Consider the following 18,181-nt stretch of genomic DNA (forward strand, 5'->3'; position numbering starts at 1 on the left):
CCCCTACAATGTTTCCTCACATGCACCCTTAAAGTTGGGATCGTATCAGAATTTTACAAAGGAAAAGGATAGGAAATCCTCCTTAAGAAAGAGAAAACAAAATGACAACGAACAAAAACTACCCAATCCCTCAACATGTATGTAAAGGATACCTGTTTAAAAAGGTCACATGCTTTGCTATTTTCTCCATTTTACTCCTTATATTTGTAATCATATTTTTTTTGGGGTGCATTCTTCGCTGGAGATTTACCCTAATTGTCATAATCATAATGGTTATAATAATAGAATACTAGTTGCTTTCTGGGGAAATTCTGGCTAACATGTTGGAATTGGATTATTGCTGTCCAATCAGTTACACGAGTTAAAAGAGTTGTGTTACTGCAGATTTGTGATGAATGCTTTAAAAGCTAAAGAATTCTATCGCCGTGATGTGCAATACATTGTTAGAGATGGGAAGGCTTTAATTATCAATGAGGTAATATTTTCTAGAATTCTTTATGTTTTCAATATTATGCAGTTTTTATTTACAGATGAAGCTCATACATAACAATAAATTGACATAGGGTATCAGATGAAATAAGGTTTTTCCCTATGGTATAATAGACAACATGTCCGTTAAAAATAACTGTAACATAGCAGAAGAAAACATATTTTAGTTACATAGCTCTGTAGCCTATTACTATGATATCCAGATAATTGAATCTAGTATATACTCAGCAATTACTGAAATTTCTGCCTCTAGTATCTGAAAAATCACACTTAAATGATATATTAATCTCGGTGAAGATAACAATTTAATAGGATTTTTGCGAAAGTGTAATATTTCCAGCCTTAATTTAGTATGAGAAAAATCCTTGCATGGTTTAAATTGTACTGGGCCCTTAATATTAGCTCCTATATATGGCTCAAGGGTCTCATCAAACCTATAAAAACATGAATGGTTTTATATCTTTAATCATATTATTTTCCTGTATTTCTAGCAGCAGTATATAGCTTTCATTTTCTTTTAATAACTAATCAAATATTTTTCTGTTTTCTTCTGTTTGCTGATACTTTTCTTAAGAATCTGATGATATGATGGACAAAATTTTGATAATTTTGCAGCTTACGGGAAGAGTTGAAGAGAAAAGGCGATGGTCTGAGGGAATTCACCAGGCTGTGGAGGCAAAGGAAGGCTTGAAGATTCAGGTATATTAGGTGGTTCTTTGATTTTGTCATTTTGTTCCATGACACTCATTTGTTCATAATTATTTGATTCTAAGTTTCAATGTTTTAAACCTGCACAGGCAGATTCTGTTGTTGTGGCACAGATCACATACCAGTCATTATTCAAGCTCTATCCAAAGTTGTCAGGAATGACTGGGACTGCTAAAACAGAAGTAAAGATTTATACAGTTCTGACTTCACATTTTATTTGTCATTACTATTATAATTTGTGCAATTATGAGTTCTTGGTGACGATATATATCATCGCAGGAGAAGGAGTTCTTAAAAATGTTCCAGGTGCCAGTCATTGAAGTGCCCACAAATCTTCCTAATATTCGAAAAGATTTGCCTATTCAAGCATTTGCTGTAAGACATCTAATATTCATTATTGCTGCTTCTTAAGTATCTTTAGTTGCTATAATATGATTTTTTCCATGATATAAAATCATTACTTTGAAGTGTGTATGATTTTTCTATTAATTGAATGTTCAAGACTGCTCGTGGGAAATGGGAGCAAGTTCGCCGAGAAGTTGAATATATGTTTAGACAAGGTCGTCCTGTCTTAGTTGGGACAACTAGGTAAGTATGATGGCTGTTCTAATGAATGTTGTCTATTACTTCATCATGGTTTGCATTCTTTTCAGAACAAGTGATCATTACAAATACTTCTTTCTGAGCCAAAAGCTCTGAAATACATGATAGGTTCTATTCAAAAAAGAAGAACCTATGCATATATGCTCCCCTTCTCAGGGAAATGTTGTTGACAGATATGCATATGGATTGAAGAGTTTTATTGTTTTCTGAACTTCCTTGTAATGTCTCTTGTACCTTTAAAAAGGATACCTTGTTGTACTTATAATTTAGTCTTTCTTTTCTGTTTTGAAATTAATTTTTATAAACAAATAATTAATATTCACAATCTATTCAATGTTGTCTGTTACTAATTATACATTAACTGCTTTTAGTGTCCGTATTATTAGAAGAAACAGTTAAAAAACATTCTTGCCTAAATGCTTTACTGAATTTTTTTTATTAGAGCCCATTGTCGTCGATCAATCAATGTAGCTAACCCCATCTAATGGGATAAAGCTTGGTTTTTGCTGTTCTAGTGTGTCCATATTTTATTATCTGTTGATCAGATCAATATTGAGCAGGGTAGAATTTATATTTCTGTGGTCCTTTTGAGTTTTGAGTTCAAAATCAATCAATTGAAAGAAAGTTGAACTTTTAAATTATTGATGATGCCACAGTTTCTGCAAGAAATTAGGGTGTTATTATTTGTTTGAGTTATAAACCATTATTAGGTCTACCGCTAACAACTCAAGCTTTGTCCGTGATTCAAACCCAAAGGGGCTTTTACTTGAGGAGGCAAGTCCAAATGGGCTTCATCCGCATTTTCAGTGTCCCTATAAGCAAGCTTATAGGAGAATTGGTTTTTGACAAACCTCTCTTTTTGTTTAATTATTATTGAAAGAATGAAATTTTATTCGCTTAGGTTTTGATGTTTATGTGTGGCATTAGTGCATGTCTTTACAGTATTGAATTTAAATCACTGTATGATAGTCTTGTTATAGGTTTTACGCTTTTTTACCCACCTTGGTTCACATTAAGCCACCACTTCCCTCTTCATCATCATAATCATTTGTTGTATCTTATCATAATGGAACTTTTACCTTGGATTCTTTACTTGTGTGGGCTATATATTAATTTTGTTTCTGCATAAGCTTTTCAGTTATCTACAATTGAGACTTGGGAGAATAATTATTTCCATTTTTTTCCTATGCAGTGTAGAAAATTCTGAAATTTTGGCTGGTCTGCTTATGGAATGGAATATTCCCCATAATGTTCTGAACGCTCGACCCAAGGTTTGTGAAAGTATAACTTGTTGGTATCTTCAGAAGCATTTGTTGTTTTTCTCTTGCATACGACATCTAAGATAGTGTTTCAATTTTTGTTTTTAAGCTTTGCCTCTCTCACTGATTCTCCTCCGGCCTTCATTTAATTCAGTATGCTGCAAGAGAAGCTCAAATTGTTGCACAGGCAGGACAGAAACATGCCATTACCATCTCTACAAATATGGCAGGCAGGGGCACAGATATAATCCTCGGAGGAAATCCAAAAGTAGGGGTGCCACTAAGAGTAGTTATTTGCTGCTAGTGTTCTGTGAAAACAATATGGATCCTAGCATGTTTTGTCTATGATTTCTTGAATGTCTAGACAATCAAATCATTTGCATCTCTTCTGTAATTAGATGATGTCTGTGTTGTTTGGCAAGTCAGTTTGGCATGAGTTGGATCTTAGTAGTGACTTCACATATTTTTTCCTCGTAATATAGATGCTTGCCAGAGAAATCATAGAGGATAGCTTACTTTCATTTTTGACAAGAGAGGATCCAAATCTTGAACTTGCTGGTGAGGCTATTTCACAAAAGGTAACTCTGTCTGTTACTTATTGTGTTTTAATTTTCTTTATTAAAGAATTCTGTTTTTAATGAATCTTTTGATGTAGGTGCTTCCAAAGATAAATGTTGGATCGTCATCATTGGCCTTGCTGGCTAAGACAGCCTTAATGGGTCTGTGATTCTACTTGGGAATCTTTTTCATATGAAATTCTGTTCATTTTGGTCATAATTACATGCTGTTAACTTGAAGGTGTTATATTCTTTGCAACATGAATTATTCAGCCAAATATGTATCCAAAAGTGAGGGTAAAAGTTGGACATATCAGAAGGCTAAATCTTTTATCTTGGAGGCTGTTGAAATGAGTCTTTCATATAGTTTGGAGGACCTGGAGAAGCTTGCTAATGAAGAATCTGAGATCTACCCTCTTGGTCCAACAGTAGCACTTGCCTATCTGTCAGTTTTGAAGGATTGTGAAGAACACTGTTTGCATGAAGGGTCTGTGGTAAAAAGGCTTGGAGGCCTTCATGTGATTGGTACATCTTTACATGAGTCCCGTAGAATAGATAACCAGGTGGGGATTTAAGCATGATAACAGTCTAAGTGGTAGTGTGTTATATCTTGACATTGTCTTTGCTGTATCATTCTCTTTGGGTAACTGATGGGGAGGGGAAGATGTCAACAGTTTAACAATCCTAATATGACGTTCTGAAATTCTTTATTAATTTTGTTAGGGTGCAAAATATTAAATTGTATTGAAAATAAGGGAAAAGTTATTTCCCCTTGACTCCCTCCACTGAAGTGTGGAAATTTGATGAAGGAGAAAAGGGGAACAAATATATATATAAAAGAGAGGATCTTTTGATTCCGGTATAAGAAATCTTACTTCTTACCTCAGCCATTTATCTCTGTAATATGACATTCTGAAATTCTTTATTAATTTTGCTAGGGAGCAAAATATTAAATTGTATTGAAAATAAGGGAAAAGTTATTTCCCCTTGACTCTCCCTGTTGAAGTGTGGAGATTTGAGGAGAGAGAAAGGGGGAACACACATTTCAGACTTACTCCTCATTTCAGTCGCTTATCTTTGTATTATTAGGGATTAATAATTAATTAATGAGTATAACTCAATAAACTACAGCCGTCAGATGGACGTAACACCGGAGTCGGAAGATTCTCCCTCATATATATGCACATACACACACCTGGCTTCTAAGATGTATGTCTTTGACTCCTTTGGCTATCCATATGCAAGGAATATTTTCATTTTTTCATTCAGTTACTGCTCGGTTTAGGAATTATTTGAATTTGGTATCAAAATGTTATCTACAAAACACTGGGTAATCACAATTCAAACATTAATAAATGTTTCTCATGCCTCCAATAAGATGTTCTTGAGGATTCTTTTGAGTTTGGGACATACTATACTAGAAGTTCTGCTTAGCCATTATAATTTTGATCAAGATCTTTTCCTCTTCTGCATATATTAATGGCAATATGTTATTATCATTACCCCTGGCACACGCTTAGTTCAAATTTTGTTAATGCATTTGTTATAATCTTTTCTCTAGCTCCGTGGCAGAGCAGGAAGACAGGGGGATCCAGGATCAACACGATTTATGGTCAGGTAGTAATAGTATGCTACTACTGCTGCTGTTACTATTACTAAATGATTTTTATATGCATAGAAGTCTAAGCAGGTCTTGTCAAATTATATAAACCAAAAGGGAGTGATGCTTAGTCTTATTCGTAGACAAAATATTGTTTTGATTATTGGGTAAGGCAGATCTGAGTAGAGGAGACTGAGAGGAGTTCAATTGCTCCAACAGCAGGTTGAGTGAAGGCTCAACACACTATCGGAAGTGGAGGCACGTGGACTCACACCTAGAGGTCTTGAGCTGCATGTGAGAGAGTACTAGGAGGGGTGTTGGAGTTGGGTCTTTGGTGGTGGGCTGAGTAGCAAACGGAAACTCTTCTGGTGGGTTGCTGGACATAGAGATTGGGGTGGATGGTGGTGGCTGCGGTGGCTGGGAAGGGATTGGGCATGATGAAGGTTTGAACTGATGGTAATGTGCTGCAATGAAGGCGGTAGTTGCAAAGGCAGACTACGGTTTTTCGCAAAAACAGTCTCCCGGAACTGAGAGCTCTAATACCAACTTGAATGGGAAAATAGTAAATATTATTTTTGAATAATACCGGACATGGGATTCATTCCAATATGTACACCTGACTAAATAATTATTTTCCTAATATAATGACCAAACGATGATAACAGAATATTTTACAATAATCACAATGATATACTGAGAATAATATGTGGCGAACTGTGCCAGATTGATACGGGACTTATTACAACAGTTATATATGCTGATTTATTTCAGAGGAGATATTCTACACTGTTGGTGCAAGGAAAAAGATTTTTGGTTGATAGAGGCTGTAAGGAACATTACGCAATTAAAACTGGAAGGTCAAATTAGAATTTAAAGTTTCCTTATGTGCATTTGAAGTTTCTTTTGAAATATAAAACAGCATTACAGCAAACAAAAAAACATCGTTATTGTGATTAATATACATTTTCCTTGAAGTATAAACTTGGATTGGTGTCCTGGTCTTTTTTCTTAAAAAGTAAGAACCTTGAGTTTTATGGTTGAGCTGTTGTATTTGCTTCTTTGTTATTTGTTTTCCTTCTTGTGTTTTCTGAGGTTAGCATGATGACTGAGCATTTGCTTTACTAATTAAGGGCTGTCAAGCAGTTCTCACACTATATCCCATCATGTTATAGTTTGCAGGATGAGATGTTTCGAAAGTTCAATTTTGATACTGAATGGGCTGTGAGACTCATCTCAAAGATTACAAATGACGAAGATCTGCCAATCGAGGGTGATGCCATTGTAAAGCAGGTTATAGTCTACTTATTAACATTATGATTGATCATTAAATATTTGATTTTATGAGAATGTCTTATCTTCTGCTTTTCTACTCTTCTCTTTCACTTTAAAAGAATTGCTTCTTTCATAACAAATGCAGTGGATTATTTTGATTTCTTTTTCTTCTATTTATGTATTGTCCTTTTCCATTTGATCGTTTTCCTAATTTTATATATTCATATATTTGTTGTATTCTTTGCTTGATGAATGTCATCTTTCCACTACTAACAAGGGACCATCATATATTTATAGCTCTTGGCATTGCAAATCAATGCAGAAAAGTTTTTCTTTGGCATAAGAAAGAACCTCGTTGAGTTTGATGAAGTATTGGAGGTATGTTTCTATTGTGAGGAGATATTACAAAAAACATACTACAGCGAACTCGTGTAATCAGTTAGATGTTGTCTACAGTCTAATAACTACAGTTTCTTGTGATATTCTAGGTTGATTCAACTACATAAAACTTGAATTACGTGGACTTTCTATAATGAAAATTTATAGATTCTGTAGTGAACTTTGTTCAATTATTAAGAATAACTTCCAATAATAAACTTCCAGACCCTCTAAAAGAAATAAACAGATACAAAGTTAGTCATGCATTTATTATTGTTATTTTTTATTGATATGAAGTCTCACATTTAGTTAATGAATATTGAACCAGAATTTTCCTCCACTTCGTCACATTTATGTTTGGTTCTTTATCTGCAAATATTCTGTACCAACTAATTTGCTTTTGCATTTCTTGTTTTATCAGGTGCAACGAAAGCATGTTTATGATCTAAGGCAGTTAATCTTAACCGGAGATGATGAAAGCTGTTCCCAACACATATTACAGTGAGTGCATATAAATTCTCAATCATGCCTGTTAGAATTAAATGATTGATTTAAGCACAGGTATATGATTAGTATTAGCTGTTACTGACTCATGGGTGAATAGTACTGATTAGCTCTAATTTAGGAGATGATTACTCTTGGAATTAATACTGTACATAGTATAAATATTAACCTGTGGACTGATCATACACACTGTTTTACCTCTAGCCCTCGTCTAATTCTTTAATGCCTACTCTCTTATGCCTATCCTATCTGACAATGTCTTTCAGGGATGATGAGTCATGTTCTGTTAGGGAGTTCCAATTAAGTTCTTGTGTTATTGACATCGGATCACAGCTAGTAGTCATTAACAAACCTCCTAATTGTCTCACTAATTAAACCAACTAGTTTAATAGCGTATTAAGTATCCTATAGGCTTGGTTGCAGAGAATACCATCCTAGTACAGAAGCTACTATTCAGGTCCTATTATTTATAGTTTAATTAGGCCTTATATTTCATTCTATTTGGTCAACCCTTTAGGCATTTTATTGCCTTATTTCATTATTCAAGATTGGGATGAAGTTCATGTGAGGTATCATTAGAATTACATCTTTCAAGCTAGATATCTATCCAAGTCTTTACTATTTCTTTGGAGCATGAACAATTTTAGTTCTTGACCTGAATCGTGGCCCTGGCCTAGAAACAGTTCTTCCTTTTCTGTCCTTGTTTTTAGTACTAACCTAATCCTTAGTTTCCCCACATAATTAAAAACCCTAGGTCCTAAACAGAGACCTTAATATACGTTCTTATGCCCTGCACTATTAACTTTCTTGATAGGATGGTATAAATAAGTATAACTTTACCATCAAAGTCAAGAGTCATTATGGCTCAATTAACCACTCCCCATTAAACCCCAACTAGTGAGGGTAAAGTTAAGGACAATCCTTGTACATAATCTTACCTTCAGATAAGATATTTAAAAACATATTGCAATTGGAAGGTGACTTTGATTAGCATGTATTGGCATTTTGTGAAGGTCGGAGAATAAAAAATTGATGTGTGATTTGATCATGTATGTTTGAGAAGGAAAAGTTTCATCTCCGGCATGTGGATGGAAACGCCTCATTTCGTGCTCATTCTATTTTTCTTCACATGTGGCATCCTTTATTGGTTGATATTTAGTATGAAATAATGTACAACCAGTATCTAAATTTTATTTTGAAAAAAGAAACCATGTGTCTCCACTCCAACATAATATTTATATAATGAATACAAAGATATTTATATAAGGGTTTATCGTTTCTCCATCAACATAAGATAAAGTTATCTCCGTCAATCCCAAAATTACGTCGTTTTGGGGGATTTGGGAAATTAATGAAGGGTGTTTTGGTAAAATTCATATAACAAGAAACAAATCAAAATTCTTAAAATACCCTTCATTAATTCCCTCAACCCTTAAAACGATGTTATTTTGGGCAGAGTTATGAAACCTGGCTTGACCCGGAACCCGGCGAACCAGTCATCGGACCGGTTCGAGTCAAGCATCAGACCGGCCATGTATCGCCCAGTGACCCGGTCAGGTCATTCAATTTAAAAAAAAAAAAAAAACCAAAAACGAAAATTGTTTCATCTTGTTTGAAAAAAAAATGTAGAATTCATTTTAAAATTTTTTGTAATTTTATTTGCTAGTAGTATACTCTTCTACAATGACCTCAAATTTCAGCTTCCAATATTGAAGCAATTTGTAGAGCAATAAATTAAGAGAATGTGACATGCCATTTCGTAGATGAATTTGAAAAATGAGTTCACAACATCTGGCCTTTTGAATGTCATTGAGAGGTATGCTTATGGAGATTCTGAGTTGCAATTTAAATTGATATAGTAATAACGTGCATTTTCATTTATTTGTGCTTTATGAACTTGTAAAAGTGTGATTGGGTAATTTTTGAGCTTATTTAGTGAACCTTGTTTAACTCATTTTAGATATGGAGAATATAATTAAATTTATATGTTTATATTTTTTTATATATTTATATATATTCGGGTAAACCGGTTCGACGAGTGACCCAGTAACCCTGTACCCCAACCGGGTCGATACCCGGGTCGGGTTTAATAACACTGGTTTTGGGGTTGATGGAGATAACTTTATTTCATGTTGGTGGAGAAACGATAAACCCTTTATATAATGCATGTAATAAATACACTGTCATGGGTTTGAATTTGGGAAATTGTCTCTTTGCAAAAAATGTAAGAGTAAAATTGCATACAATCAACCCTCACCCCTATCCTCACAAGTTGGGAAGCCTTGTGCTCCGGGTTTTTGCCCTTTATGTAATAAATACTAAGATACAGTTTTCCTGATTACGATATTTCACGATACACTGGTACTTGTTTCTAACATAATATTTACCTTATCTATATGCAACATATTTAGTTAGAGTCATTGGTCTTTGTCCACTTTTCGTGATCAAACTGTATTCTTATATAGCTATATTTCCTCTTCTACTACTCTTTTGTATATTTGGATGAACTTATAGGTACATGCAAGCAGTGGTGGATGAGATTGTCTTCAGTAACGTTGATCCGCTGAAGGTGGTTCATCTTTCCCTGTAGCATGTCGTATATTTCTATTCACCAGTTCCTTTTATTTATTGCTTTGAATGGATTTTGTAGCATCCACGTAGCTGGGGTTTGAGTAAGCTCTTGAAAGAGTTTATGACAATTGGTGGAAAGCTATTGCATGGTAGGATCATTTGCAACAACTGTGGTCCTTCAATTTCATGTGGATAAATATTTCATCCTCTTCACTTTTTGTTTTTGGCTCAATCAACTTATATTATTATTATTGATTTGCAGAATCTTTTGGAGGTATTAGTGATGACACTTTGCTAAATTCACTTGGGCAATTGAACGATGTGAGTTCAGTTGATATTGTCAACTTGTCCCTTCCAAATTTGCCAGCACCTCCAAATGCCTTCAGGGGAATTCGCCGGAAGAGCTCTTCATTAAAACGATGGCTTGCTATTTGCACTGATGATTTAATTGAGTGAGTTCATTGCATTACTGTAGATATGAGAATTTTAATGTAGAGTTCTAAAACTCACTTTTTGTCTAATGTAGAAATGGGAAGTATCAGACAACTTCTAATCTCCTTCGCAAGTATCTTGGAGATTTTCTAATTGCTTCATATTTAACTGTCGTTGAAGAATCAGGTTATGATGAGAGACATGTAAAGGAAATTGAGGTCAGACGTTCTATTCAACTGCATTTTTCTTGAAAATTAAAATTTGATTTCCATCTCTAAATTTACTAATGTAGAGAATAACTGCAAATCTACAACAACTATTGCTAGTACCACATGCTTATCATTTAATTTCACACTATAATTGCATCCAAGGATTAGGCCAAGACATACAAGAGGGATAAGACCAGAAAGAATTGGGCTCAAATGGCCCAAAAGGACCATTACAATAGTAGAGCATATTACATGAATATCCCGTAACAGAATTGAACATGAAGTGTGAGGGAGTTGGTTATATTGAGCGTTGGTGGCAAGGGAGGATTATCTTTGGAGACTGATAACCTTGGGCACCTTTTTTGGTGAATGGGATAGCTTAGAGCCTCTATAATTGCTCTAGAATTATCTTGAGTATTTCCTTGTTGTTGTAATTTACGATTCATTGTATTTCCTCTTCTTTTGTGTAATTCTGAACTTGTTTATGTTTAATTGTCTTGTAATTGTTCCTTGGAAAATTATATAAAAAATATGATGTATTCAGGCCAAAAATACCTTTGTTATTAGTTTATTAGTCCCTGTTATTAGTTGTTTGTTCATTGTTGAGTGGAAATTCGTAACAAATTGGTATCAGAGCTCCGATCTTGGAGCTCTGTGGATGGTATTGACACGCAACATGGGCCCAAGATTGGCACTCTTGGAGGAAGGACCGTGCAGGAACAATGCGAATCACGATGAGGTGCTTCAGAGATTAGAAGTTAACGAGGCTGGAATGAATGGCATTATTAGAAGATTGGATGAAATGGCTAGAAGGAGACAAAGCCATTCTCGCGACGAGGAAAATGACCTAGATGACGAAGATTCTGTTTCGCCAGAAAGAAGAAATGGAAGGCGAGTTAATCCGAATATTCCGGTAGGCAGACGCTTGGAGATTCCTATGTTCTCTGGTGAGGATGCTTTTGGGTGGCTGAGCAAAGTGGAACGATATTTCACGGTAAATGGCATAGCAGAAATGGAGAAGGTTGCCATGATGTTGGTGGTCCTTGAAGGGGAAGCACTCAATTGGTTCTATTGGTGGGGGGTGAACAACCTTAACGCTAATTGGGAATTTTTTAGGCCTGAGTTGCTTAGCCGCTTCCAGCCAGATGCACTAGACAATCCTTACAGAGCATTATATACGCTCAAACATGGTGGGATCGTGGTGGACTTCCGGGCCCAATTTGAGAAGATGGTGGGTGCCCTACAGATTGGAGACGAAGACCTTCTCAAGGGAGCGTGGTTGAATTGAGTACGCAGTAGCATAAGGGAAGAACTGATGATGTCGTCGAGCTGAGTTTAACGGACATGATGAAGCTCTCCATCAAGGTTGAACGGAGGAACGCAGCTTGGAGAGAAGAAGGGTTGGGAGAAATTGGACAACAGGGCTGATCCAGTCGAATCTGGGCCAACCAAGGAGTTCAGGCTCAACAAAAAATAAATCCTGGGCTGTGACGGGTGCGGGCTCAGGAAATGCAAACCGGCTCAACTGACACACTTCTAGTGCTGGTTCCAGTACTACCTGCGTGGGACATTCACTTCCACGGAATGCTCACACAGATAGCCCTAGTGAAGGAATTGCAGCGAAGGCTACAACGTCCAGCATCGGAAACTGCGCCGGAGAAAGCAATTTAGGTCAGATGCGATGGCTATCGCAAGTTGAATGGCGCGACAGACAACAAAGAGGTCTTTGTTTTAAGTTTGATGAGAGATGGCATCCAAATCACTAGTGTCAGGTTCGTTAACTTCATGTGCTGCTGGTCGACGACGAAGTGTAGGAAGAAGAGGGAAACCGAGACAGAGAGGTAATGACCCCTGTGTCAGACGTTAGCGAGTTAGAGAAATCGTTACAACTTTCTCTACAAAGCTTGCTAGGACTTTCTTCAAGCCAAACATTGAAGTCTATCACTAAGGCTTTACGGGAGCAAGGACAAGGTTATTATCTTAAATCAACCGAAGGAGAGGCAGAAAATGAAGGAGAAGAATGGGCAGAAATTGACCAGTTACTGTCAGAATTTGAAGAAGTTTATTGTGAACCTAAAGAGCTGCTACCAGCATGTCCCATTGACCATGCGATACATTGGAAGCCAGGAAGTCAAGTACCAAATATTCGTCCATTCAGTTACCCCCATTACCAGAAATCTGAAATTGAAGCATTAGTGACTGAGTTGTTTAGAAATGGGATGATCAGGCATAGTACGAGTCCTTATTCTGGTCCGGTTATTCTCGTTAAAAAAAAAGATGGGAGTTGGCGCTTCTGTATTGATTACAAAGTGCTGAATAAAATTATTATCCCTGATAGATTTCCCATGCCTATGGTGGACGAACTATTAAATGAGTTGGGAGGATCCAGGATTTTTTCCAAGCTAGATTTGAAATCTGGATACCATCAAATCAAAATGAGGGAAGAGGACATTCATAAAACTGCGTCCAGGACGCATGAGGGGCATTACGAGTACCTAGTGATGCCTTTCGGGCTAACCAATGCCCCCTGTACCTTTCAGGACTTGATGAACGAAATTCTGAGGCCATTTTTGAGAAAATTTGTATTGGTTCTTTTTGATGATATATTTAATTTACAGTAGTAGCCAGGGAGAACATATTTACCATCTGAGGGTTGTTTTTGAGGTGTTAAGGCAACATCATTTAGTGGCCAACCGGAAGAAATTCAGTTTTGGAAAAAAAACAGATAGAGTACTTGGGTCACTGTGTGTCTACAGAAGGTGTCAAAGCTGATCCGGAAAAAATCAAAGCTATGGTTTCATGGCCCATTCCTCAGAATGTTTACGAAATTATTAAAAAAGGATGGATTCATGTGGAGCAAAGAGGCAGAAGGTTGTTTCCAATTATTAAAGACCATGATGAGTTCAGTTTCGGTTTCAACAAAACATTTACAGTAGTGACAGACTCATCAGGTAAGGGAATTGGAGTTGTGTTGGTGCAAGACCATAGTCCTCTTGCTTTCCTTAGCCACGGTTTCTCCGATCGGGCCCTAGCCAAGTCTGTATACAAAAAATAATTAATGGCAATTGTCTTTGCGGTTAAAAATGGAGACATTATTTGATGGGACGACTTTTCGTTATCAAAACTGACCAACGAAGTTTGAAATTTTTGACAGGCCAGCAGGCATTGATTGAAGATCAGCAAAAATGGATCTCTAAATTGTTGGGTTTCGACTTCGAGATCCAATGTCAACTGGGAAAAGACAATCAAGTAGCTGATGCTCTTTCATAACAAATGATTTTTGGGGCAATGTCTCGGATTCATTGGTCATCTTTGGATGACTTAGAGGCTGAAATTCAGAAGGATGCCAAACTTAGGGAGTTTTACAAGATCTGTTAATAGCCCCTGATGCACACAAGGGCTTTATGGTGAGAGAACACAGGTTATTTTATGAGCACCGATTAGTATTGCCCAGGCTGTCACGATTCATTCCCCTTCTTTTGAAAGAATATCATGATTCTGGTGTTGGAGGCCATTCTGGGTACTTCCGAACGTATAAAAGGCTGGCTGGAGTAGTATATTGGGAAGGAATGAAGAAAGACATCAAGAAGTACGTGGCTGGATGTGAAGTTTGCCAGCAATGTAAGTCTTAAAACTTGACTCCGGCTGGTTTATTACAGCCATTACCCATTCCAACTCAAGTGTGGGAAGATATATCTCTGGACTTTATTGGTGGACTGCCAAATCCATGGGGGTAGATACCATATTTGTGGTGGTCGACCGGTTTACCAAGTATGCTCATTTTCTTCCACTGAAACACCCCTATACAGCAAAAGATGTGGCTGATTTATTCATCCTTGAGATCGTTAGACTGCATGGGTTCCCTATCACCATTGTTTCAGACAGAGATAGGGTATTTTTAAGCAATTTCTGAACTGAAATTTTCAAGAGTGCAGGCACAAAATTGCATTATAGTATCTTGTATCATTCTCAAACCAACGAACAAACTGAGATGGTAAACAGGTGCCTGGAGGCTTATTTGCGTTGTTTCTGCTGCACTAAACCCAAAATTTGGCCTACCTGGGTTCATTTGGCGAAATTTTGGTATAATACAACCTTCAAGGATACTATAGGTATGACCCCTTTTAAAGGTTTGTATGGTAGAGATCCCCCAACATTATTTAAATGTGGCACTTTTATTCCTGCTGTTTCCCAAGCTTTGGTGCAAAGGGATGCCATTCTAAACGATTTACAACATCATTTGCTCAAGACCGCATAAAGCACTATGCGGATCAGCAACACAAAGATGTTCATATGGCAGTGGGCGAGTGGGTTTACCTTAAAATTCAGCCTTATCGCCTTAAAACAATTGCTAGGAGGGTCAATGAAAAACTTAGTCCCCGTTTTTATGGGCCTTATCAAGTACTTGAACGCATTGGGAAACGGCTTACCGTCTCCACCTTCCTGCGGATTGCAAGGCTCATCTGGTGTTTCATGTTAGTCTCCTCAAAAAAGCTATCAAGGCCACAACCACAGTTTAGCCCCCTCCCCCAATCTTAAATGAAAATTGGGAGCTCATGGTGGAACCAAAAGAGTTAATGGAGGTTAGACGTTCTGTTCAAGACACTGTCCAGGTGCTGATTAAATGGCAGAATTCACCAGATTTCAAGAACACGTGGGAGGAATTTGAAATAATCAACCAGCAGTTTCCTCAATTCAACCTTGAGGACAAGGTTTCTCAAATGGGGGGGAGTATTGATGCAATTCAGGCCAAGACATACAAGAGGGATAAGACTACAAAGAATTGGGCTCAAATGGCCCAAAAGGACCATTACAATACTGCTGCCACGTCAGTAGAGCATATTACATGAATACCCCGTAACAGAATTGAACGTGAAGTGTGAGGGAGTAGGTTATATTGAGCGTTGGTGGCAAGGGAGGATCATCTTTGGAGGCTGATAACCTTGGGCACCTTTTTTGGTAATGGGAGAGCCTAGAGCCACTATAATTGCTTTAGAATTATCTTGAGTATTTCCTTGTTGTTGCAATTTACGGTTCATTGTATTTCCTCTTCTTTTGTGTAATTCTGAACTTGTCTCTGTTTAATTGTCTTGTAATTGTTCCTTGGAAAAATATATAAAAAATCTGATGTATTCAGGCCAAAAATACCTCTGTTATTAGTTGTTTGTTCATTGTTGAGTGGAAATCCATAACAGATTAATTTACTTCTAGCAAAGTGAAACTCTGGAATCAGTAATCATTGGATAGATTAATTTTAGGATAAATTAATTGCTAAATTTTAGTAATAATGGTAGAATGAAGTTTTAATGTACAAGTCTTTTCACATGCATTTCTTAGCATGTTCATATAATGAAGGAAATAAAAATAGAGCCCGGGGTACCATAAGTGCGCCTAAGGTATTGCACAATTTGCTGCATCCATATTACCTTTGTCCCATAACATGAACCCACAAACACACAGAATGAAAATTAGTTGACAATCACTTGTTGATATTAAATCTACAAAGTTATGATCCAAAATCTTTAATGTGGGGAAATAATATTATGATATTACTCCTACCGTCCTTCATAGTCAATGTCACTGCTTCCTCTTAAAAGTATGAAAAGAAAGCTTGAGCCTCACTGCAGAATTAGTGAATATAAGTATCCCAATAATTACTAGTAGATACAGTTTTTTGCTTTTAGAAATGCTCCTCTGCCTCTCTATTAAGGGGGGATTGGGGTATGAACATGGTGCTCTTCATTCTTCAATTTGCTAATTGTTGAGATATATAGTCCCACATTGGTTGTATGAGCAACTAATGTGGAGTTTATAAGGCCTTGGACACTCCCACCCTTTGAGCTAGCTTTTGGGGTGGTGTATCCCAAGGTTCTTTACACTAATTAGAGAACTGTTGATGTATATTGTCCAAATGGTAAATTATTCATTGATGGCAAGCATATCCATAAGGTTATTGTTGGTTTCTTTTATCTGTTTTTGATCACTGCATTCTAATTGTGTCTTGTTTATCCACTTCTTGGGAGTTTTCAGTTTCTCTTTCTCTTAAAAATATTACTCATTATATGTAATACTTTGTGAAATACAGAGAGCTGTTCTTTTGAAAACTCTTGATTGCTTCTGGAGAGATCATCTTGTAAACATGAATAGGCTCAGCTCTGCGGTAATTTGTCCTTATGCTCTCGTGAATCTTTTTGGCTTTCTTAACCTCTAAAGGCTTATCTCAGAGTTGTGGTAGGTGAATGTAAGGAGCTTCGGCCATAGAAATCCTCTTGAAGAGTATAAAATCGATGGTTGTCGGTTTTTCATCTCAATGCTCAGTGCAACTCGAAGATTAACTGTAGAAGCACTGCTGCAGTATTGGACATCTCCAATGGAATCCCAAGAACTATTTTTGACATAAACCTTCAATGCTTCTTACATAAAAGGTAGATAATTCAAGCAAAAGAATTTCCAACTTGGATCAGCTTTCCGTTATTTTCCCAAGGACTAAAAAGAAGGCAAATTCTGCAAGGCCAATTTTTGTACATTGTTATTGGTGTTTCAATTAGCAAATTAGTCTTCATGGTGTAGATATAATATGAAAAAGCGGGACCGATACCCATTCCCTTCTGCAGAATGGTTTTAGGAGCTCGGGGTTACTTCATCTACAAGTAGAGTTATCCTTATTTATGGTTTGTCAAAGTTATATGGAAGATACGTGGAGATGCTCACAAAAATGATTTGTTATCATGATCGTGCATCTTATTGCAGAGGTAACGGATGAGAAAATTTTGCACTATCTCGTTTGATTTAGGCCTGGAGAATGGTTTTCACCAGAGTTTTTTTTTTTCTTTTTTTCTTTTTAACAGGCAAGGCAATGAAAGTAGATCCCGTTTATTCCCGTGGTTTTGCTTGGATTACATGGTTTTGGTTGATTAATTGAACTGAGGTTTACACGTTGATGGTGCCTAGTGCCTACAAGAGGTTTAACAAGAGCTATGCCTAACACGTCCAAGGAAATGGCCTTTCTGTCCTCTTTGTTATTCTGAAAAGAAAAAGAAGCCAATTTAGATGTGCATCTAGTATAATAATTTTTTAGCATTGTTTAGCCAAGGTAATCAAAGGTCGTAGTAGAATTCAGATTTGATCCAGTATGTAAAATATGAAGCATGTTTAAATAATATATAATGAATTAGATTTGCAGTTTCAATCAAAATCTCTTTTCTAAGCTACCAATACAGCAACATTTGGACGCCTTTGTATGATTGTAATACATTATTTAGATTCTTTGATCAAAGACGAGGTAACAAGTAGAGCTGATGGTTGCGTTCTGGCTCGGGCTACATTAGAGATAAAAATGTGTGTAGGACATCAACAAATATTGGGTAGGTAAAGGGGGTGAGTATGGAATCAAATTATGACGTATTATTCTTCCACTTCAAAGGCCGGGTTACATGCGGTGTGTGGGATCAAACGATGGTGGTATACACAATTTTCTTCTTTCATGTTTGGTCTAAGTTTTCCCGTTCTATTTTAGTAGAAAATAGTTTGTTTGAGATCAAATGGATTGAAAAATGAATCATCAAAGTTATGCACAATTTTAAATGTAAGAGTAATGCA

At 36.6% G+C, this 18,181-nt stretch overlaps 1 protein-coding gene across 1 annotated transcript in view; it reads left to right on the top strand.

Moving 5' to 3' along the window:
* The window catches only part of LOC133293494 (protein translocase subunit SECA2, chloroplastic), a 35,044-nt gene extending 17,319 nt beyond the window's left edge, over positions 1-17,725 (top strand). Inside the window, exons 16-37 of the mRNA XM_061492068.1 lie at positions 385-475; positions 1,105-1,188; positions 1,287-1,379; positions 1,477-1,572; positions 1,700-1,785; positions 2,993-3,071; positions 3,214-3,327; positions 3,542-3,637; positions 3,715-3,778; positions 3,890-4,179; positions 5,178-5,233; positions 6,389-6,506; positions 6,786-6,866; positions 7,288-7,367; positions 9,885-9,939; positions 10,021-10,090; positions 10,204-10,393; positions 10,468-10,591; positions 16,668-16,742; positions 16,818-17,007; positions 17,197-17,334; positions 17,431-17,725. Of these exons, the coding sequence (XP_061348052.1) occupies positions 385-475; positions 1,105-1,188; positions 1,287-1,379; positions 1,477-1,572; positions 1,700-1,785; positions 2,993-3,071; positions 3,214-3,327; positions 3,542-3,637; positions 3,715-3,778; positions 3,890-4,179; positions 5,178-5,233; positions 6,389-6,506; positions 6,786-6,866; positions 7,288-7,367; positions 9,885-9,939; positions 10,021-10,090; positions 10,204-10,393; positions 10,468-10,591; positions 16,668-16,742; positions 16,818-16,982 (2,107 nt within the window). The 3' untranslated portion in view covers positions 16,983-17,007; positions 17,197-17,334; positions 17,431-17,725. The remainder of the gene's footprint in view (positions 1-384; positions 476-1,104; positions 1,189-1,286; positions 1,380-1,476; positions 1,573-1,699; positions 1,786-2,992; positions 3,072-3,213; positions 3,328-3,541; positions 3,638-3,714; positions 3,779-3,889; positions 4,180-5,177; positions 5,234-6,388; positions 6,507-6,785; positions 6,867-7,287; positions 7,368-9,884; positions 9,940-10,020; positions 10,091-10,203; positions 10,394-10,467; positions 10,592-16,667; positions 16,743-16,817; positions 17,008-17,196; positions 17,335-17,430) is intronic.
* Positions 17,726-18,181: the final 456 nt, after the last annotated feature.

This window comes from Gastrolobium bilobum, unplaced genomic scaffold, assembly GCF_033153095.1.
Source record: "Gastrolobium bilobum isolate Gb01-03AN ecotype WA unplaced genomic scaffold, APGP_CSIRO_Gbil_v1 utg48200, whole genome shotgun sequence".
Taxonomy (NCBI): domain Eukaryota; kingdom Viridiplantae; phylum Streptophyta; class Magnoliopsida; order Fabales; family Fabaceae; genus Gastrolobium; species Gastrolobium bilobum.